The 23,764-nt window shown below is 40.7% G+C and overlaps 1 protein-coding gene across 5 annotated transcripts in view; it reads right to left on the reverse strand.

The window, feature by feature from the left end:
- CHD1 (chromodomain helicase DNA binding protein 1) overlaps positions 1-23,764 on the reverse strand; it is a 213,249-nt gene that overhangs the window by 106,968 nt on the left and 82,517 nt on the right. For all 5 annotated transcript variants that reach the window (XM_068155319.1, XM_068155317.1, XM_068155318.1 and 2 more), the window contains 17 exons: positions 22,556-22,656; positions 22,119-22,297; positions 21,502-21,629; positions 21,204-21,420; positions 20,537-20,626; positions 19,548-19,738; positions 18,382-18,570; positions 18,051-18,213; positions 14,287-14,439; positions 13,923-13,994; positions 9,476-9,625; positions 8,694-8,842; positions 8,320-8,416; positions 8,134-8,229; positions 6,952-7,128; positions 6,587-6,747; positions 4,284-4,325 (listed from right to left, as the gene is read on the reverse strand). In XM_068155319.1, coding sequence (XP_068011420.1) covers positions 4,284-4,325; positions 6,587-6,747; positions 6,952-7,128; positions 8,134-8,229; positions 8,320-8,416; positions 8,694-8,842; positions 9,476-9,625; positions 13,923-13,994; positions 14,287-14,439; positions 18,051-18,213; positions 18,382-18,570; positions 19,548-19,738; positions 20,537-20,626; positions 21,204-21,420; positions 21,502-21,629; positions 22,119-22,297; positions 22,556-22,656 — 2,355 coding nt within the window. The remainder of the gene's footprint in view (positions 1-4,283; positions 4,326-6,586; positions 6,748-6,951; positions 7,129-8,133; positions 8,230-8,319; positions 8,417-8,693; positions 8,843-9,475; positions 9,626-13,922; positions 13,995-14,286; positions 14,440-18,050; positions 18,214-18,381; positions 18,571-19,547; positions 19,739-20,536; positions 20,627-21,203; positions 21,421-21,501; positions 21,630-22,118; positions 22,298-22,555; positions 22,657-23,764) is intronic.

A 23,764-nucleotide genomic window follows, 5' to 3' on the forward strand; every position in this document is an offset into this window, starting at 1 on the left:
AATTCATTTAGAATTATCTTTCTTATTTTCCTTTTTGCACTCAACTATTCAGCTAGAGAATTTGCAGCTATCTTTCTTAAAGGCACAGCCTGAAACTATCACACATCTATAAAACTTTAGTATTATGAATCAGTCCTTCAGATTTTCAAATTAGAGAAGTGATCATGTAAGTTATCATTCACCCACACTTCCTGTGTTGTGTACAATTTTGATCCACTGTATTGGGTTGAGCTGAGGTGGAGTTAATTCTCCTCACAGCATCGTTCTAGTGCTGTGGGTTTTTGCAGCAGTAGTTGATAACACAGCAGTGTTTTGGCTACGGCTGAATCCAGTATCCGAGCTGTGTCCTTTCAACATTTCCCTGCCCCAAGAGTACATTGAGGGGTGGGCAAGATCTTGGGAGGGGACACAACTGAGCCAGCTGACTCAGACTGGCCAAAGAGGTATTCCATACCATATGACATCAGCTCAGGTATAAGAAGGACGTGAAAGAAGGAAGTTTGGGGATTCGTCCATGGCATTTATCCTCCCAAGGAACCACCAAGCTTAGAGAGCCCTGCTTCCCGAGACCGACCACCATCCTTCTGATGGGAAGTAGAGACTAACATCTCTCTCTCTGCTTTCTTTTGCTTCCGCGTGGTCTATTTCCTGTTTGCTTATTAGTGTTATTAAATTGCTCCTATCTTATTCCCCAGCTTCTGTTATATTTTCTTTCCCTTCTTCCCCTGTTCACTTAAGAGGGGGAGTGATAGAGCGGCTTGGTGGGTATCTGGCCTCCAGACCAGAGCCAAACCACCACATCCATGCAGTATAAAGCAGCTATAGAAAGATTACAGAAACCATTAAAAAGCATGTTTCACAATGAGGACAATACAACAGGAACTATAAAGGACCCTAACTTTACAGTTTTGAGTTACATTACTACACATTTTTTTAAATAGAGAAGGAATCATTTCAGTTGGAAAAGACCTTTAAGATCATTGAGTCCAAACACTCCCTAACTCTACCAAGCTTGGTGCTAACCCATGTCACTCAGCACCACATCTCTGCATCTTTGAAATATCTCCACAGATGGGGGGGGATTCAACCACCTCCCTGGGGAGACTGTTCCAACGTTTGAAAACCCTTTCAGTGAAGTAGTTTCTTCAAATATTGAACCTAAACCTCTCCTCGTGCAACCTGAAGCCATTTCCTCTTGTCCTACCACTTGTTACTAGGGAGAGGAGACTGACACCCACCTTACTGCTACCTGCTTTCAGGTCTCCCCTCAGCCTCCTCCAGACTAAACAACCCCAGTTCCCTCAGCTGCTCCTCAGCAGACTTGTTCTCCAGACCCTTCATCAGCTTCATTGTACTTCTCTGGACCTACTCCAGCACCTCAATGTCTTTCTTGTAGTGAGGGCCTCAAACTGAACCCAGTACTCAAGGCACGGCCTCACCTATGCTGAGTGGGGACACAGTCTCAAGCTGCGACAGGGGAGGTTTAGACTCGAGGTGAGGAGGAAGTTCTTCACCGAGCGAGTCATTCGTCATTGGAACGGGTTGCCCAGGGAGGTGGTTGAGTCGCCGTCCCTGGAGGCGTTCAAGAGGAGATTGGACGTGGCACTTCGTGCCATGGTCTAGTCATGGGGTCTGTGTTGATAGGTTGGACTCGATGATCCTCGAGGTCCTTTCCAACCTAAGTGATACAGTGATACTGTGATACTGAGTACAGCAGGACAATCACTTCCCTGGTCCTGCTGGTCACACTAAATTATATATAGTAAGACCACACAGATTATAAATACTATTGAAAAAGATGAAGGTAGGAAATTATTCTCAAAATACAGAGTAATATGGAAAGCTTAAAATAAGAATTGACAATGAGAAAAATTCACACCCGGCAATTAGTCTGTGGAAAGCCTAGAGCTTTATCCGCTGTATCAAAAAAGAAAACTGAACAATTGTTGCTAATGCAGATTAAACAAGACAGTAGGCAAAGTATAAAGAAAAACAAGTTGCCTTGCAAAATTTGAAGATCTGTGGAATGGGCTGCCTACATGCATACCATATATGAATAAAAATCCCTTTAATATTCAAGTTCTAGTTAATGTGACAGTTTTAGGCTGTGCCTTTAAGGAAAAGACAGCTACAGAACACTCTAGCTCAAAGTTTTGTTGTAAAAAGGAACACAAAGATAATTCTAAACAAATTTCATTGGTAGATCAGTAGGAATGTAACTTTAAGGATTTTAGTTTCAGTTCAGTCTGTTCGGCTGTTTCTGTGCTGTGCAGGTTTTTTTCTCTCTTCTGTTCTTGCCGGAGCTGACCTTGGACTAATGAGATAAGAACTTACTAACTTTTTTCTCCCTCCCTTAACAACTGCTTTGAGCTAACAAAATTTCCCTTAATATCCATTTTCTCTCTTTAATCCTTTTTGGGAGAAAAGGAGGAAGAGGGAAAAGGGGGTTTTGGGGGGAACCCTCCTCCATTGGGAGGGAGTTTTTTGTGTTACGTTCTTTCCTGTGTATTTTTGTATATACTTTAGAATAGAATAGAATAGAATAAACCAGGTTGGAAGAGACCTTCAAGATCATCGTGTCCAACCTATCATCCAACACCACCTAATCAACTAACCCATGTAACCAAGCACCCTGTCAAGTCTCCTCCTGAACACCTCCAGTGACGGCGACTCCACCACCTCCCCGGGCAGTCCATTCCAATGGGCAATCACTCTCTCTGTGTAAAACTTCCTCCTGACCTCCAGCCTGAACTTCCCCTGGCGCAGCCTGAGACTGTGTCCTCTTGTTCTGGTACTGGGTGCCTGGGAGAAGAGACCAACATCTGCCTGTTTACAACCCCCCTTCAGGTAATTGTAGAGAGCAATAAGGTCACCCCTGAGTCTCCTCCTCTCCAGGCTAAGCAGCCCCAGCTCCCTCAGTCTCTCCTCATAGGGCTTGTGTTCCAAGCCCCTCACCAACTTCGTTGCCCTTCTCTGGACTCGTTCCAGCAAGTCAATGTCCTTCCTAAACTGAGGGGCCCAGAACTGGACACAGTACTCAAGGTGTGGCCTAACCAGTGCAGTGTACAGGGGCAGAATGACCTCCCTGCTCCTGCTGGCCACACTGTTCTTGATGCAGGCCAGGATGCCATTGGCCCTCCTGGCTGCCTGGGCACACTGCAGGCTCATGTTCATCCTACCATCAACCAGCACCCCCAGGTTCCTCTTTGCCTGGCTGCTCTCTAGCCACTCTGACCCCAGCCTGTAGCTCTGCATGGGGTTGTTGTGGCCAATGTGCAGAACTCGGCACTTGGATGTGTTAAATCTCATGCCATTGGACTCTGCCCATCTGTCCAGCCTGTCGAGGTCTCTCTGCAAAGCCTCTCTACCCTCCAGCAGATCAACTCCTGTCCCCAGCTTGGTGTCATCAGCAAATTTACATATGATCGACTAAATGCCCTCATCCAGATCATCAATAAAGATGTTAAAGAGGATGGGGCCCAGCACCGATCCTTGGGGCACACCACTAGTGACTGGCCGCCAGCTGGATGTGGCACCATTCACCACCACTCTCTGGGCTCGGCCCTCCAGTCAGTTCCTAACCCATCGCAGTGTGCTCCCGTCCAAGCCATGGGCTGACAGCTTGGCCAGGAGTTTGCTATGGGGGACGGTGTCAAAGGCCTTGCTGAGGTCCAGGTAAACTACATCCACAGGCCTCCCCACATCCACCAGGCGGGTCACCTGATCATAGAAGGAGATCAGGTTGGTCAGGCAGGACCTGCCCTTCCTAAATCCATGCTGGCTGAGCCTGATCCCTTGGCCATCCTCTAAGTGCTGTGTTATTGCACTCAGGATGACCTGTTCCATGATCTTGCCTGGCACTGAGGTCAGGCTGACAGGCCTATAATTCCCTGGCTCATCCAACCGGCCCTTCTTATGGATGGGCACCACGTTGGCCAGCTTCCAGTCCTCTGGGACCTCTCCAGTGAGCCAGGACTGCTGAAAAATGATGGCGAGCGGCTTGGCCAGCTCCTTTGACAGCTCTCTCAGCAAATACGGTATATTTTGTATATATTCATTGCATTTCATTCTGCTTGTAAAAATATAGCCTTTCCATTTGCTTCTCCGACTGAGTTAGCTGTGGTTTGGGGGGGGGGGGGGGTGAGAATTGAACTTAGTTCTTACTACCACAGTCAAGACAAAAGATTAGGCACACTATTTTCTCTTCAATCTAAGATTTTGTGGTATATTTAAATGAAAATGAGGTTCCAAGTTGCTATAGAAATATAATCAAATAAGTTTACCTTTCAAGTGGGCCACCAAATTTCTTGTAACTCTTGATAAACCTAGTAATAGAAAATTTTGCAGTTAAAAAATGTATGCTTAACTAGAGTGAGTAAAATGCATTTATAAAGTCTTAGTACAAGGCTACGTGGGTAATGCAAAGAAAATAAGAACTAGAGAGAGTAGGACATCTTAGTATATCAAGATAACCCACATTTAAAACTGGAGTTCCATTTTGGTTAGTAATTGACATTTAAAAAAAAAAGCTTCACAAAACAAAGGATTCAGTAATGTAATGTGCCTAATCATAAAAATCAAATGTGGATTTATACTAAATAGAGAATTCAGACATTATGTTAAGTTTCTCATGATAAAGATGAGCTAGTTGCAGTTTCGAGGTGATTTTAAGACTTAAGAAAACAGACTATGAAAGATAAAGGAATGCAAGTACAAGGATATCCCTGACAAAATCAGCAAACCATTATATGTTACCTGAAACGAAAAGGAAACAAGACTCTTTCTGGTTATTTATATAATTAAGAATAGTTTTTAAGCTTTACAGCATTTTAGAAAAAAATGAATACTTAAATTACAGGGGCAAAGTAGCATTTCATAAACCAGTCAAAGTAAAGCAAAACAATTTCTCCTTCTACCAAGGAAGTACTTTTAGCACCAAATGTTGATGTGACCAGCTGTGCAGATTCACTTATGTATTGGTTTTGGCTGACATAAAGTTACTTTTCTTCAGAGCATCATATCTGCTGGTATGCTTTGGATTTGTGACCAAACCAGTATTGATAATACAGGGATATTTTAGTCACTACTGATCAGTGCTTATACAGTCAAGGCCTTTTCTGTTCCTTATATGACTGCACCAAGAAGTAGGCTGGGAGTGCACAAGAAGTTTGGAGGGGACACACATGGGAGAGCTTTTTTAAAGTTTTAAAAAGCACCATATAACATTAATCCAATTTCCATTGCAAGAAACATAAAACTGAACAAAACTCACCAAATCTTTTGTAGGTATTTCTAAAATAAAAATGTGCGAATCATTTCTTCAGCTATATTTTTTAGGTAAAATCATGGGAAGTAGAATGTTTTATATGTGGGGTTAAAAAAAAAGAGGTCACCCATTTTAGAAACTGGGTTTTGAAATCACTGTCTTCAGGGGACACAGGAAGATAATACATGTTAAAAGACTGCAAACTAATTCAGAAGATTTTTCAATCTCAGTGTTATTCTTATAGTTTCATAGTTTCATAGTTTCATTCAGGGTTGGAAGGGACCACAAGGATCATCTAGTTCCAACCCCCCTGCCATGGGCAGGGACACCCCACACTAGATCAGGCTGGACAGAGCCTCATCCAGCCTGCTCTTAAACACCCCCAGGGACGGGGCCTCGACCACCTCCCTGGACAACCCATTCCAGGGTTTCACCACTCTCATGGTGAAGAACCTCCTCCTCACATCTAGCCTGAATCTCCCCACCTCCAGCTTCATTCCATTCCCCCTAGTCCTATCACTACCTGAGATCCTGAGAAGTCCTTCCCCAGCCTTCCTGTAGGCCCCCTTCAGATACTGGAAGGCGACAATTAGGTCTCCTCGGAGCCTTCTCTTCTTCAGACTGAACAGCCCCAACTCCCTCAGTCTGTCCTCATAGGAGAGGTGCTCCAGCCCTCTGATCATCCTCGTGGCCCTTCTCTGGACACGTTCCAGCACCTCCACATCCCTCTTGTAATAGGGCTCCAGAACTGGACACAGTACTCCAGGTGGGGTCTCACCAGGGCTGAGTAGAGGGGGAGGATCACCTCCCTCGACCTGCTAGCCACACTTCTCCTGATGCAGCCCAGGATCTGATTGGCTTTGCGGGCTGCAAGTGCACACTGAGAGCTCATGTTGAGCTTTTTGTCCACCAGCACCCCCAAGTCTCTCTCCTCAGGGCTACCCTCCAGCCAGTACAACAAAATAGTTGCAAATCCTGTTACATAGGCACCCCAAACTACAGAGAGTAGTAGCAAAGTCGTGGCTCAGTTGGTAGCACATCAGACCCTTAATGGGAAGGTTGTGAGTTCAAGCCTGTAGTGGGCAGTAGTGTCCTCCCTACTCTAATCATGAGGTCTTGGGTGACAGGTTGGACTTGATGATCTTTGAGGTCTCTTCCAACCTTAGTGATACTGAATACTGAATACTGAGTAAAGCCTTAAAATGCCTATTTTCAGCTAAATTCAGGAAAAGACTGTTTTCCATATTTTCAAACTCTAAAATTATTATTTTAAAAAAAATGTTTTGTCCCTTTAAACATGCATGTCCCCCCACATCTTACCGCCTAATCTCTGCATCGCTAAATCCTTTAATATTTTCTCGAGGAATAGTTCGTGGTCGTCCACGTTTTTTTGGTCGTTTTCTTTCTGAAACGGAGTCACTATCAGATCCAGAATATCTTCTGCTCCTATTGCGTTTCCCTTCACTTCCATTAAAGCTGATCTGGAATTTCAGATTAAGGAGTTCAAAGCTATGTGACTAAAACATTTTATTAATGTGTCATCTAGCCTTGTCAAACTGTGTGTGTTTGTGTGTGCCATGCATGAAAACCACTCAACCCAATAGTACAAACCAAAACACCAGCAGTGAAAAAACAACCAATCAACAACAAAATAAAAATCAAAGTTGGTAAAAACCCAGAGATACCTGTTTTGCACAGTTTCTCATCCTTGGGAGCATATATATTTCTTCAAGCTCTTTTTGTCTTTCCTCCTCTTCTATTCGTCGCCGCTGAACTTCTGGAATGATTTCTTCCCAGTTTCTTAAATTTTGTTCTGGTTCCAGCTCAATGTCATCTTCATCCATATTGGAAAAGTTAGCTACCTTATGTATTGGAACATAAACATTTTCACCAAATCGATATACGACTTTATTTAAACAAAGAGTCAATAATTAATATTTTAGGAAAACTTAGTTCAGAATGGCATATTTTATTAATATATACATAAAATGTACACATATAAAATGTCTCTAATGAAAGTATTTTTATATATAAAATGCATACACTCCATGTAGCATGGTTGAACATAATAAGAACCTTTTTTCTTCTTTTACAAGTTGAACAATATAGATACCCTATGACACGCCTCCCCAATAGTTGTGATTGTTGTTTCATTTCCTTCAAAGCAGAAAGCAAGTCTAACTGAATGCTCAATATGAAAGTATAATAATGTAGAATTAACCAAATATTAATAAACTGTAGAAATCACAATAAGTTGCATATGAATGATTAGCAGGAAAGTGATTTAATACTCTATCAATCTAAAAAAGTCCTTCCCTGATTTAAACAAAAAACAAGTAAAAAACAACCACACACACCACAGCTAAGCAATGACAAAAAGATCTAGGAAAAAACCAACCAAACAAAAAAAACCAAAAGCCCCAAACACAAAACCACCACACAATTTGGATCCACTTAATATTTTAAATGTTATACATGTCAGCATATCTGGCCTTCACATTTACATGGGGGCTTCTAAAAGTCACCAACTAAGAAATCCAAACTTCATTCTGTTTTCAGAAGTACTACAGGTGCTTATCAGCATAAAGCATTAAATGAAAATCATTTCTCCCTAGTATTCTAATCATGAAATGAAAGACTAACATAGTTGTGAATTTCTTATTTTGTCAGCAAAATACATGATGCGCTTTTAAATGTTTGCACTGGCAGTAATTAACCTGCATAGGTGAAAAGACATTCTATGACAGAGTTGACTTATTGTTGCACCTGTTTCATAAGAATGAAGAAAAGATGAAGAGGTGTACAAAAGAAGATAAAGTATCATTTATAAAGGAAAGTAAGGGAAGAGGGAGGGAACAGAGCAATACCTTGAACTGTGAAAGTAACTCATCTCCTACAGTTAATGGGCCTGGCTCATTTTCTCGAGTTTCAGCCCTCTTTAGGATTTCATCTATATCCATTTCCTGAAACAGAAGTTTATCTTTACAACAAAACAATTAATACATATTTTTAGTTTCTCTGTTCATCAAGTGTAGATGAACTATTTCATTTACCTGAGGCTCCTCTTCTTCTCCTTCAGGTTCTTTAAAAAGTTCCTCAGCACCAAACTTCAAAATTGCTGATAACTCTTCCTTATTAAAAGGTGTTGAGCTGAAATACAGAAAATTTCAGATAAACACATTTATCTTAGTGAATTTTTTTCAAATCACTATAATCATGAATCAATTAAGCATCCTTTTGACTTAAAAATATTGTTAATACAGTTTTTTAAAATGTACAAAAACAATATACTTTGCATTCTTTACTTAGATAACTTCTTAGCACACATTTTTTGCCTTTTATTAACCAAGTAAAATGACTTGTATTTTTACTGATATAGTTGGATATACTTAAGTATAAGTTCATATGAGAGAGTAAGCATATATACCTGGAAGGAGTAGAGCCTGTATGTAGTACAGTTTTCCCTGTAGTGTCCATTCTCTGAATTACTAAGTGATCTAACACCATCTTTTTCTTAGCTCTTTCAAGAATATCTTCTTCTACTGATCCTTTTGTGACTAGCCGATATATATTTACCTATGCGTATTATAAAAAAGGCTTCATTTACATGCTCACAAATTACACATGAAAACAATATTCAGATGAAGTTAACAGAAAACCCTGAAGCAACAACAGGGAGAAATGTTAGTTGTGATTAAAAATCTTCTAAATCTTATTGAACCAGTATTTCATACGTGAAACCATCAGTTACCATAATATCTACATAAATTATTTTTAAAAATAAAAGAAATAAATTCTTAGACCTCTCCTCTTTAAACTTCTATGATCAGGCACTATCGTGTCCACAAGGAAAAGTGTTATATCTGATTAATACTTGAAGTCTTCTGCAAGGAAGAAATGCAAAGAGAACTACAAAGTATTAAGTAAAACAGATGTGCACGAAGTATAGCAGTTACTAGAATGACATGATGCCAATGAACATGGGACAAGTCCACAACTCTTCTCCCTGCTCATCCATATACTATAGCTATCATGCAATATCTCTATAGGGAGATTTAATTTTATTTTTTTTTTAAAGCCAAATTGGTGTTATTAACATTTTTAGACATTCTTGGCAGGTACTTGTTATTCTCAAAATACATGAGGACTGTGATGGTCCAGACAGTTTATGGCTACCAGATGAAACCCTCCTTCAGGTTTGGAGCATACCTGTTTCTTCTGTCCAATCCTATGAGCTCTAGCCTGTGCTTGCAGATCATTCTGTGGATTCCAGTCAGAATCAAATATTACTACAGTGTCAGCAGATGCCAAGTTTATACCCAACCCTCCAGCTCTGGTAGACAACAAGAAGCAGAAGTCCTGAAATTATAAAATAAGAAATAGCTTTCTATATGTTAGCTGAATGCAGCCATCTGGCCAATTCCTTATCTAGCAAGTAGTCTACCCCTCAAGTCCATGTTTTTCCAGTTTGGTGACCAGGATGTCATGTGGGACAGTGTCAAATGCTTTACACAAGTCCAGGTAGATGACATCAGTTGCTCTTCCCTTATCCACTGATGCTGTAACACCATTATAGAAAGCCACCAATTTGTCAGGCATGGTTTGCCCTTGATGAAGCCATGTTGGTTACCGCCAATCACCTCTTCTACATTTTCCATATGCCTTAGCAAAGCCTTCAGGGGGATCTACTCCATGATCTTGCCAGGCACAGAGCTGAGACTGACTGGCCTTTGGTCATACAATTTCTTTTTCCACTTGAGCTCCACAAGGATTTCCCTGTTCAGTCAATCTTGTCTTCTGCCCTACTTGCTTGACTTTTGACATAGTGGAATTGCCTGAGACTGTGTTTCTAAAAGGTTGTTCTTAAACAAACAATACTCATGGACACTTAAGCCCTCAAAAGCACATTCCCAGGGTACTCCCTGAATAGCTTAAAGTTTGCTCTACTGAAGTTAGGGCAGCAACTCTGATGTCCTTTTTTTCTCATTACACTGAAAACTTTAAAAATCAACCATTTCATGATCACTGTGATCAAGACAGTCACATTCAAACACATGCCTCATGAGTCCTTCCCTATTCACAAACAGCAGGTCTAGGAGGGAATCTTTCCTAGTTGGCTCACTGAGCACCTCTGACAGGAATTTTTCTCCTATGAGCTTCAAGAGTTTTCCAGACCTGTTCATCTCAGCAGTATGATCTCAGCTGATGTCTGCAAAGCTGAAATCTCTCATAAGGACAAGGGCTATGGATCCCAAAATTTATCCTATGGAATAACTCATCAGTGCTCATCTTCTTTGTTTTCCATCCCCCTAATCCTCCCCTAGAGGCTCTCAACAACATCATCACTAACTGTACAAGATGTACAATCAAACCTCTATCTTGCCTACAGTGCAACACCTCTACCCTGCCTATCCCTCCTGAACAGCCTGTAGCCCTCCATCCTAGCACTCCATTAGTGGGACTCATTCCACCAAGTCTCACTAATACCAATGGTATCCGTCCTGGTTTGAGCTGGAACCAAATTAATTCTGTTCAGTGATTTTACTTTTCAGCTCAGTGTCTTCCTAGTAACTGCACCTTCTGCAGTTAATGGCATGTTTACACAGACAGTGGCTGCTCCTAGAAGTGATAACACTTGATGTTTATAGTTACTACCAAATATTGGTGTGCAGAAAGACTCGTCCTTATAGCATCATAGAATTGTTTTGATTGGAAAAGTCCTCTAAGATCATTGAGTCGAACTCTCAAACTAACATCACCATGGCCATTAAACCATGTCATAAAGTACCATGTCCACATGTTTCTAGAACACCTCCAGGGATGGTGACTCCACCACCTCCCTGGTCAGCCTATTCCAAACCCTGACTACTCCTTTAAGAAAGAAATTTTTCCTAATATCCAATCTAAACATTACCTGGTGCAACTTGAGGCCATTTCCTCCTGTCCTATCACCTGATGCTAGAGAGAAGAGACTAATCCCCACCTCACACCAGCCTCCTTTCAGGGAGTTGTAGAGGGCAGTAGGTCTCCCCTCAGCCTCCTCTTCTCCAGACTAAACAATATTTGTTTCCCTCAGTTGCTCCTCATATAACCTGTTCTCCAAATATTAACAAATATATGAAGTTTATCTTATGATAAACTCAACCATAGCATAAGCTCAGTAGCAACTGACAAATGCTATGCTTCTATTACTGAAAAATCCCTGTCAGTCAGTATATAAAAGTATGGGATGGCTTCCATAGTAGGAAACCTAAATAAATTAGGAATCTTAAATGGTACAAAAAAATAGCTAGAAATTAGTTTTTCAGTTTCTTCCAGGTCAAGGAAAAAAGAGGCAAAAAATGAAGATAACAGAAGCCAGATTTAAATATTTTCTTCATGCAAGGATATGTATAACACAGTTCTGCCCATTGCCTAAGTAGGTTTTTGATGTTACAAGTTCAGTGCTCCCGTAAAAGATAAAGGATTAAGTGCTACATAACAAAATAAATTAAATTATTTATTTTTTATAGTATCATAGCATCAGTCAGGGTTGGAAGGGACCACAAGGATCATCTAGTTCCAAGCCCCCTGCCATGGGCAGGGACACCCCACACTAGATCAGGCTGGACAGAGCCTCATCCAGCCTGCTCTTAAACACCTCCAGGGACGGGGCCTCAACCACCTCCCTGGACAACCCATTCCAGGGCATCACCACTCTCATGGTGAAGAACTTCTTCCTCACATCCAGCCTGAATCTCCCCACCTCCAGCTTCATTCCATTCCCCCTAGTCCTATCACTACCTGAGATCCTGAGAAGCCCCTCCCCAGCCTTCTTGTAGGCCCCCTTCAGATACTGGAAGGCCACAATTAGGTCACCTCGGAGCCTTCTCTTCTGCAGACTGAACAGCCCCAACTCCTTCAGTCTGTCCTCATAGGAGAGGTGCTCCAGCCCTCTGATCATCCTCGTGGCCCTTCTCTGGACACGTTCCAGCACCTCCACATCCCTCTTGTAATAGGGGCTCCAGAACTGGACACAGTACTCCAGGTGGGGTCTCACCAGGGCTGAGTAGAGGGGGAGGATCACCTCCCTTGACCTGCTGGCCACACTTCTCCTGATGCAGCCCAGGATCTGATTGGCTTTGCGGGCTGCAAGTGCACATTGAGAGCTCATGTTGAGCTTTTTGTCCACCAGCACCCCCAAGTCTCTCTCCTCAGGGCTGCTTTCCAGCCAGTCACTGCCCAGCCTGGATTTGTGCCTGGGATTGCCTCGACCCAGATGCAGGACCCTGCACTTGCTCTTATTGAACTTCATGAGGTTGTCTTCTGCCCACCTCTCCAGCCTGTCAAGGTCCCTCTGGATGGCCTCCCTTCCCTCCAGCGTGTCTGCTACACCACACAGCTTGGTGTCATCAGCAAACTTGTTGAGGGTGCACTCAATGCCACTGTCCATGTCACCCACAAAGATGTTGAACAAGACAGGTCCCAGGACTGATCCCTGAGGGACTCCGCTTGTCACTGGCCTCCACTGGGACATGGACCCATTGACAGCTACTCTTTGGGTGTGGCCATCAAGCCAGTTCTTTATCCATCTAGTGGTCCACCCATCAAACCCATGTGTCACCAGTTTGGAGACCAGGATGTGGTGCAGGACAGTGTCGAAGGCTTTCCTCAGGTCCAAGTAAACGACATCAGTTGCTCGCCCCTCATCTATTAATTTTGTCACCTGCTCAGAGAAGGCCACCAGGTTGGTCAGGCAGGATTTGCCCTTGGCAAAGCCATGCTGACTGTTCCAAATCACCTCTTCACTATTCTTCTGAGCCAGTAGTGCCTCCAGGAGGATCTGCTCCATGATCTTTCCGGGCACAGAGGTAAGACTGACTGGCCTGTAGTTCCCTGGTTCCTCCTTCTTACCCTTTTTGAAAATGGGGGTAATGTTTCCCCTTCTCAAGTCTGCGGGGACTTCACCAGACTGCCATGACTTTTGAAATATAATAGAGAGGGGTTTAGCAACTTCATCTGACAGTTCTCTCAGTACCCGTGGGTGTATCCCATCGGGTCCCCATGGACTTGAACACTTTCAGGTTCTTCAGGTGATCGCAAACCTGATCTTCACTTACAATGGGCAGTTCTTCCTCCCCATCCCTGGCATTGTCTTCCATAACATCAGGAGTGTGGCTAGAGGCCCTTGCAGTGAAGACTGAGGTAAAGAAGTCATTAAGTACCTCAGCCTTTTCCTCATCACTTGTGACCATTTCACCAGTTTCCTTTCTGAGGGGGCCCACACCTTCCCTAGTCGTCTTCTTCCCATAAATATATAGTTCTTAAAATTACTTTGATAAAGTATCTGACAAAAATCTAAACATATTACTATGCAGTTATTAGTTAAACACTATTTTCATTAATTCTGTATTTCCTATTTAACTTCCTCTAATTTGGAGGAAAAAAATTTGTGTTTGTTTTAGGGGATTTTTTTTGATTGTAGGTTGGGGATTTTTTTATTTGTTTGCTTGTTAAGAGTTATAAATCTTATAGTCTGGGCAATAGCAACAGAATTTCAACATAATACATCCCTCACTTGATCTTCAGTTTTTGTGCAATATTTGTTATGTTTACTTGGCGGAAAAAATAATAAAGCTGAGTAGATTAAAAAAACAACCACCCACTAATACCATACCTCTGATCCTTCTGCATTAAAATGATCCAGTGCTTGTTTCCTCAGTTCCCCTTTTATTGATCCATCAAGTCTCTAAAGAGATTGAATATTACAGTTAAAAAGAAGCTCCTACTATATTGTAGTTGCAGCAACTTGAATTCTCAATTGACAAAACAGTTGGAGGGGGGAATAAGAGTAATGTAACACTTCATTTTTCTAATGAATCAGTTTAATTTCAAAATACTATTTTAGCATATAGCAATTGTCTGTCTTTCCATGTACATAAAATTAAAACTTTGATAATTCTTTCTACAAAAAAGGCACTTTTCTTAAGATAAAGTGGTAAAGATCAAAGTTTCTTGGCTAAAACCAGAACAATTCTTACCTGAAAGGGAAACTGACGATACTTCAAATACTCTGCTAGGATGTCTAGCATCCTCACCATCTGGGAGAAAATCAGCACTCTGTTGCCACGTTCTCGTAGACGAATCAGTAGCTTGTCAAGAAGGATTAATTTCCCACTGCTACGTATTAAATGCTACAAGATGAGAAAATGTATATTTCAAAATAAGTTCACCTCAACACTAATATCCAATGCAATTGGTTCAACATTCAGTAACTGAACACAAAAGCTTAATAAGTATTTAGTCAATCCTGATCTTGTAAGAACTCACTATAAAAGCACTCTAACTAAAATCAGTAAGAACACTGACAAGTATGTTTTTCATATAAATCCATTTCTATGAGCTCTGGCTCATAAAACAGCATCTTGACATTTCATGAAAACATTAATTAACTATGCTGTGCTATGAGTTAGAGCAGTTACAGTGTAGATGCAAGTTCTTTTTTACCGAGTAAACAACGACAGAGACTACCTGACTACCTTAGTACTACTTGCTCCTCAATTTCTGTATTTTTAATAGAAATAAGCATTGCTACTTGATCCTCTAAGTATGTTTAAACAATGCCTAATCAGTCAAGTTGCTCAGGCAATATAAAATCTTATTTGTAGAGGTCAACAGGCTTTAACTAGGTTACAGTGTTAAGCCTTCTCAGCTCCAGTGGGAACAACTAGACCAGAAACTCAAGTTCATGCTGAATTTAATGTTGAAAACATTAGGCTTCTTTAGCTGAAGAGGACCAGGATAGAGTTTGGGGGAATAAAAAATTTGGAGTCAGGTGTTTTTATTTTTTATGTCAGAAATGAGAATGATGTATCATTCATAATTAGAGCTAACAAAGATTACTCAGATGAGCCAAGGAAATCATTGTTACAAGTATGCAATTATTAGCAGTAATGGCTGAACAGTTCTGATAGGTTATAATTATAATGGGTTATAAATTATAAATGTAAAAAGTTAGAATGTGCCAAGTTGCAAATTAAACACCCTTTAGCTTTAATAAGCGCTTTATAGTAAAAAATAGCTTATGCAGTGACAGCTTGTGATTTCAGTCTAATAGGTTTGGGAAAGTATTTAAAATACAAACTTCAAATCTTACAGAAAAAAACCCTCCTGATATTTAAAGTTATTTATGTTGTTATAAACTGCATCAATTATTACAGTCCTTTTATCTGTTGCTGTGGTTCTCAGCCAAAGTGTCGTGGGACAAAGCCCTGGAGGGAAGAGGGACCCAGGACAGCTGGTCAGTATTCAAGGACCACCTCCTCTGTGTCCAGGAGCAATGTATACCAACAAAGAGAAAAGCAAGTAAGAATGCTAGGAGGCCTGCCTGGATGAATACTAAGAACTTTTACAGGTATATTAATGGGAAGAAGACGACTAGGGAAGGTGTGGGCCCCCTCAGAAAGGAAACTGGTGAAATGGTCACAAGTGATGAGGAAAAGGCTGAGGTACTTAATGACTTCTTTACCTCAGTCTTCACTGCAAGGGCCTCTAGCCACACTCCTGATGTTATGGAACACAATGCCAGGGATGGGGAGGAAGAACTGCCCATTGTAAGTGAAGATCAGGTTCGTGATCACCTGAAGAACCTGAAAGTGTTCAAGTCCATGGGACCCGATGGGATACACCCACGGGTACTGAGAGAACTGGCAGATGAGGTTGCTAAACCCCTCTCTATTATATTTCAAAAGTCATGGCAATCTGGTGAAGTCCCTGCAGACTTGAGAAGGGGAAACATTACCCCCATTTTCAAAAAGGGTAAGAAGGAGGAACCAGGGAACTACAGGCCAGTCAGTCTCACCTCTGTGCCCGGAAAGATCATGGAGCAGATCCTCCTGGAGGCACTACTGGCTCAGAAGAATAGTGAAGAGGTGATTGGGAACAGTCAGCATGGCTTTGCCAAGGGCAAATCCTGCCTGACCAACCTGGTGGCCTTCTCTGAGCAGGTGACAAAATTAATAGATGAGGGGCGAGCAACTGATGTCGTTTACTTGGACCTGAGGAAAGCCTTCGACATTGTCCTGCACCATATCCTGGTCTCCAAACTGGTGACACATGGGTTTGATGGGTGGACCACTAGATGGATAAAGAACTGGCTTGATGGCTGCACCCAAAGAGTGGCTGTCAATGGGTCCGTGTCCCAGTGGAGGCCAGTGACAAGCGGAGTCCCTCAGGGATCAGTCCTGGGACCTGTCTTGTTCAACATCTTTGTGGGTGACATGGACAGTGGCGTTGAGTGCACGCTCAGCAAGTTTGCTGATGACACCAAGCTGTGTGGTGCGGCAGACACGCTGGAGGGAAGGGAGGCCATCCAGAGGGACCTTGACAGGCTGGAGAGGTGGGCACAAGCCAACCTCATGAAGTTCAATAAGAGCAAGTGCAGGGTCCTGCATCTGGGTCGAGGAAATCCCAGGCACAAATACAGGCTGGGCAGTAACTGGCTAGAAAGCAGCCCTGAGGAGAGAGACTTGGGGGTGCTGGTGGACAAAAAGCTCAACATGAGCTCTCAGTGTGCACTTGCAGCCCGCAAAGCCAATCAGATCCTGGGCTGCATCAGGAGAAGTGTGGCCAGCAGGAAGAGGGAGGTGATCCTCCCCCTCTACTCAGCCCTAGTGAGACCCCACCTGGAGTACTGTGTCCAGTTCTGGAGCCCCTATTAACAAGAGGGATGTGGAGGTGCTGGAACGTGTCCAGAGAAGGGCCACGAGGATGATCAGAGGGCTGGAGCACCTCTCCTATGAGGACAGACTGAAGGAGTTGGGGCTGTTCAGTCTGCAGAAGAGAAGGCTCCGAGGTGACCTAATTGTGGCCTTCCAGTATCTGAAGGGGGCCTACAGGAAGGCTGGGGAAGGACTTCTCAGGATCTCAGGTAGTGATAGGACTAGGGGGAATGGAATGAAGCTGGGGGTGGGGAGATTCAGGCTAGATGTGAGGAGGAGGTTCTTCACCATGAGAGTGGTGAAACCCTGGAATGGGTTGTCCAGGGAGGTGGTTGAGGCCCCATCCCTGGAGGTGTTTAAGACCAGGCTGGATGAGGCTCTGTCCAGCCTGATCTAGTGTGGGGTGTCCCTGCCCATGGCAGGGGGCTTGGAACTAGATGATCCTTGTGGTCCCTTCCAACCCTGAATGATACTATGATAATATGATACTATGATTTTTAGTAGAAAGATTAGTTAACCTTTACAAAAAAGTAAAACCACAACACAATGACAGATCATCTTTGGTAGTGATAATTGGTTTAATTTATAACAACAAAAAAACTAGGCTGATCTTTGGATTTTGATTGCTTTTATTTCTTTTCACTTGGTTGGTTGAGGGCATGCAGAGAACAGTGTTAGATTACAAAAAATGTTTAAAGAGATTCGGCAGATTACTTTCTGCTATCACATTGATTGCTTACCTGCTTATTTAACTGCTTCATTTTAACCTGGGTTTAAAATAAGTCTTAAGTTTATTTAGTCTGAAAATACACAGACTATTTAAAACTATTCCCTTCTTATTTTTATCATAATTCAAATCAGGGGTATTTTATTTAGTATTGATCTCTTTATTATTCATTTCTAGTTAAGAAACAGACAAAAAAGTTAATGAGTTCGCTTACCTGTAAAACCAAGGATGCACATTTCATATAGAAATTGTTCTTTCTTAATATACTTTAATAAGAACTAATAAATTGCCAGAACACTATAAAATTTCTATGTGCACATTAGACACATAAAAACACTTAAAAAAAAAGAAGTGTTACCTGTAAAGCTTCCTGTTTATTATAGAATTCATTATCATCCGGTGGTTTAATGAGGTAACAATGGTTACAACACTTCTTGAGTTCCATCATGATGTTCAAAAAGCCCGAGGTACTGCCTTTTGAACCTTTACTCAGGGCTTTATAATTCCTGGTTAAAATCCACCTATGATATAGAATGTGCAATGGAAGTAATTTCTAACCATTTGTGGAAATATGAAGGATGTAAGCTCTCAAAATATCATCAGTTCAAACTGTATTATGAGAACTATTACACTTCAGTAATTTTCATATAGATATCAAATATCAGGAATTGAAAAGTGTCATTACTTACTTGTAATATTGCTTCTGCAATGCACTCATTTCCATCCTCAAAATTTGTTCAACCTTAGCAGGTAAAGATTTTTCTACATCTTTTTTAACTCTTCTGAGTAGAAATGGTTCAAGTTCTTTGTGAAGACTTGCATAACCAAACTCTCTCCCTTTGCCATGCTCCTCTTCAAAATCTTCCCAGGAAGAAAACCTTCAACATACGAAAGAATAAATGTAAAATAGTGACATACCATGAGCATAGACAAAGACCATCGATATACTATATGCACACAAACACATACGGACTTCTTCCCCACTCCCCTCTGTTTTAGTAAACAAATTTCTAATTTGCATCTCACAAGAACTTCCAAATATTTTGTCTGCAAGTAGAATTAAAATTTCCAAACTTTTACAGAATGAAAATTCAAAACAGAACTACTAAATTGTAATTTCACCAGTAGGTGCCAGACAACAACCTTACTGGCTTTGCTTGTAAGATTCTGAAGAAGTCAATGCAATGCATACCTGCAAAACTAATTAGAGCTAGTGATTTGTATTTACAAGATATCTGAAAGGAATATGTGCTGTTATTTATCCCAGATATAAACAGAGGTCAGTATAGAATAACAATACAGTAAACCTATTCTATGCAAATCATAAGAGCAAATTGGCTGCTTGACTGAACTACCGGATAAGGGGCATTGTAGTACGTTGTTTTCATTCATTTTACTAACACAGAAAAGACATCACAGTATCAGAGTATCAGAGTATCACCAAGGTTGAAAGAGACATCAAAGATCATCAAGTCCAACCTGTCACCACAGACTTCATGACTAGACCATGGCACCAAGTGCCACATCCAATCCCCTCTTGAACCCCTCCAGGGACGGTGACTCCATTCTATTTGCCTAGATTAAATACATGTGACTTTCCTTTTAGATTAAGATGAAGCATCATTTCAGGGTTCTGAGCCATACATCAATCCATCTTTTTGTGGCCTGCTAAACCAGAAAGTTACAAATGCTACCAAAATAATTTAACAAGACCATCATAAAAAAATACATGCATCTATTTTCTATAAAATATTTAAACTATTTCAGAAGGCAATTCTTTATCAATTTGCCAAACTCTACAATATTCTGCTGTAAGAAATTAGATGATGAAAATAAAAGATATCACATTCCTTACTTTTCTGGCATGATGAAATGCAGTAAAGACCAAAGTTCTTTGAGAGAATTTTGCAGAGGGGTTCCAGTAATGAGAAGACGATGATTAGACTTAAAGTCTATTAAAGTCTTGTAGAGAAGGGAATCATCATTTTTTAAACGATGAGCTTCATCAACTCCTATAAATACCCAATTCAGACCACCAAGGAATGACTTAAAGAAATAGGGAAGATGGAAGAAGACATTATACAAGTTAATATATTATGCAATTTCTGGCATTTCACATCACCACTCCTTTTATCTTAATAACAAATGGACACCTATATGTTTTTAGTATTAATTATGGGATTTATATTTGCTAGATTCAACAAAAGGCTATGCAGTCATCTCAAGTTTAGAAGAAAAGTATAAAACAAATTTATATTTGAGAGGGGAAGAATAAGGCAAAAAGCTGATATATAAATTTTCAATTGACAAAACCAAATCACTATTGATTCCTTTTTCCAGAATGCACAAACGAATTAAATTGAAAGCCAACAAGCAGAATGTTTTTAATTAAAATTTACATATGTTGTTAGGATTAATGATAACTCTATGTGTTACCATCATGAAGAAAGTAATAACATACATAATATTACATAGAATTTTAGACTTGTGAATCACAGGTGTTTGGGGCTAGGGGATGGTTTGGTTTTTTTAGTCCCTGAATGATGGTCTAACAGGAAACTACAGGTTTTGAGATGCAAAGAAATTGCTACAGCTGATGTGAAGCTCAAGCAAACAAGAAAAAAGTTTTACCCACTCAATTGGGGGGTGGGGGAGAGGATGCAGAAAGCCTCACCACATACATAAATCCTAAAAGTGCTTAAAGAGAACTTCACTATCATACTTGCAGGAGCAAAGCCATCATATTTCCCACCCATTTAATGGCCCAGAACCCAAATATGTGCCAACTTTAAAGGAGTTTTACATTCTACAAATGATTTTATCTCCCTGAAAAAGTGTGATTACCTTATCTTTCAGCAAAATTTCATAAGTTGTTAGAAGTATATTAAATTTTAATCGCTTCGTCTGTGGATGCATCCATTCATGAGTTCTTATCTACAAGAAGAATTAAGTGAACTATAAGCTAGAGAAAGATAACCTTATTGATCGGGATTAATTCAGATACTATAGCAATATAGATGCTAAGTGACATACAAGAATCTGATCATGAAAATGGAACATAACATGTGAAGCTTTGTTTTATTGTTTAAAGTTATTAAACTGTGGGGGGGGTGTTTGGTGGTTTTGGGGGGACTTTTTGAAGTGTGTATTTTTGGGGGATTTTGTTGGGTTTTTTAAAGGTAACTTACATTTCTCTATTCAGGAAACAAGTTAAGATTATGTCTGTCTGGCTTAAATATTTATTTTATGCACCTAAATAATCACATGACAAAAGACAACTTATTTTCAAATACAAGGTTGCATTTTTAATCCTTTTTATTATTAAGCACGAATGAAACCTTTCACATACATTTATGTGGGATCAACATCTATGCTTTTAATTTCCATTTTAAACACATAAAATGGTTCAAATAAACATTTGATCATTTCTAATCAAAATATTTGAGATTAGCATAAGACAGGAACATGAAGTGTGTCTTATTTACTACTAATCTTTTTCAAGTATACTCACCATATTTCTGCTAGTTATATCTCCTAAGTAAACCACAGCGTTCATCTGAGGAGCCCAAGTTTGAATCTCTCTTTGCCAAGATGTCAAGGTAGAAAGTGGCACGACTAACAAGAAAGGCCCATACAGTTGATGTTCGTGAAACAAGTAGTTCAGAAAAGAAATTGTTTGTATTGTTTTACCCAGACCCATTTCATCTGCAAGAATGCAACTATTCCCTCTAAAAAACAAAACAAAACAAATTAAATTTATAAATTATTTCAAATTAAAACCAGCAGGACTAATTTAAGATTATACTTACTTGCACCACGAGTGAGCAAGCCAATTCAGTCCATTTAATTGATAGTCTCTTAACTCTAAACTCTCATTCCCTCCAATATAAGATGGTTGCTTCTTTAGTGCAACAAATCTCGGCCTCTGTTTTAGAATCTGTCAAAAGCAAACTGAGCATCAGTCCCACTACTAAGTGAAGTTATCAAAATGTCTTCTTATAGAAACAAAGGATCTGTAGAAATCTGTTTGGTCACCAAGTCTAGTCTTTAGCCTAGGCTATATTCATCACAACTAGGCAATATAACAATGTCAACCTATTTGCAAGATAAAATTAGTTTGACTCTTGATCTAAATTCCACAACAGAAGTGACATGAATTCATTCACAAAGGTTACTTTAAAAACATATTAAAGTACTAAACAATTTAATCTTTGAATGGTGATAAAATAAGTAGGGAACAAATATCTAAAAAAGGCTGCTCTTAATAGTGATACTTGCTACATATATAAATACAGCTATCATTACTGTTCTGGACAACACTCACAAATATTTTATAATATGCATCTTATTTTTGGATGAGTAAAATACATCAACATTTTTTTTTAATTATCGCAACTGTATAAATCCACTGAAATGACAGACTCACCTTGCAGTCCTTAAATGGAGTAGTCTTGGATTGATTTCTGCTAAAATACTCATCAATACATGCCTGAAACTTTTTGGCAATGAGAGCACCGTCTTCCCAGCTACATTCTGAGTAAGGCAGACCCTGCCACTTGCAATAGTAATCTGGATAACCAGCTGCTGATTTCTGATTTGAATGAGCTGCAGAAATGCATCAGAGATACCAGATCAATATTTTCCTTCTGTATTTTAAGAGAACACTCATTTTGGGTGATAAGACAACATGAACTATTTTCAGAGCAAAGACAGCATGACAACTTTTCTCTTTATCAGATAATTTGTTTTGCCTTAAGTTATTAAGGATATTAATAATCTAAATTTCTTAACTATAAATTCAACATGCAAGCAATAAACTTGCAACATTCTCAACACTTTTCCATCTGGAAGTTTGTCACATACCAATTATCCTTTCCACTATTTGATACTGTTTATGTAGATCATCTGTAAGTTCCTGCTGGCAGTTATAATATTCCACATCTTCTGGAGAAGCATTTTTCAGCCTGGAATGGGAATTTATTTGCAGTATTTATTAGATTGTGTAGTTCTAAAACTTAGAAAATCTGGCCATTTTAAAGCTCTGAATGTAAGCACCATAGGAATGCTGCTTAGAGAGCTGCTTTGAAGAAGCTACAACTCTGAAATTCCTTCTACAATAGTTGCATCTAGCCTAGGTACCTCATCATTGATGTCTGAGAAAGCTTATCAAGGGACAGCTACAGCTACAGCTTGTACTAATCATGCAGCTCATTTACAATATCTGTTCTCAGCACTGAATAGTGTTCTTCACATAGTACTTTCATGGAAGAACACTGATGGCTCTCTATAACAATCTGTGTTATGAGTAGGAGTCCCTGAAAATCCCACCACTATTCATACATTATATTAAACATATAATAAAATGGAATACCAAAACATAGCGGCTTGATGGCCACACCCAAAGAGTGGCTGTCAATGGGTCCATGTCCCAGTGGAGGCCAGTGACAAGCGGAGTCCCTCAGGGATCAGTCCTGGGACCTGTCTTGTTCAACATCTTTGTGGGTGACATGGACAGTGGCATTGAGTGCACCCTCAGCAAGTTTGCTGATGACACCAAGCTGTGTGGTGCAGCAGACACGCTGGAGGGAAGGGAGGCCATCCAGAGGGACCTTGACAGGCTGGAGAGGTGGGCACAAGCCAACCTCATGAAGTTCAATAAGAGCAAGTGCAGGGTCCTGCATCTGGGTCGAGGCAATCCCAGGCACAAATACAGGCTAGGCAGTGACTGGCTGGAAAGTAGCCCTGAGGAGAGAGACTTGGGGGTGCTGGTGGACAAAAAGCTCAACATGAGCTCTCAATGTGCACTTGCAGCCCGCAAAGCCAATCAGATCCTGGGCAGCATCAGGAGAAGTGTGGCTAGCAGGTCGAGGGAGGTGATCCTCCCCCTTTACTCAGCCCTGGTGAGACCCCACCTGGAGTACTGTGTCCAGTTCTGGAGCCCCTATTACAAGAGGGATGTGGAGGTGCTGGAATGTGTCCAGAGGAGGGCCACAAGGATGATCAGAGGGCTGGAGCACCTCTCCTATGAGGACAGACTGAAGGAGTTGGGGCTGTTCAGTCTGGAGAAGAGAA

This window comes from Melanerpes formicivorus, unplaced genomic scaffold (genome assembly GCF_026170545.1).
Source record: "Melanerpes formicivorus ecotype bairdi unplaced genomic scaffold, bMelFor1.0.p_v2 SCAF_31, whole genome shotgun sequence".
In the NCBI taxonomy this organism is placed as follows: Eukaryota; Metazoa; Chordata; class Aves; order Piciformes; family Picidae; genus Melanerpes; species Melanerpes formicivorus.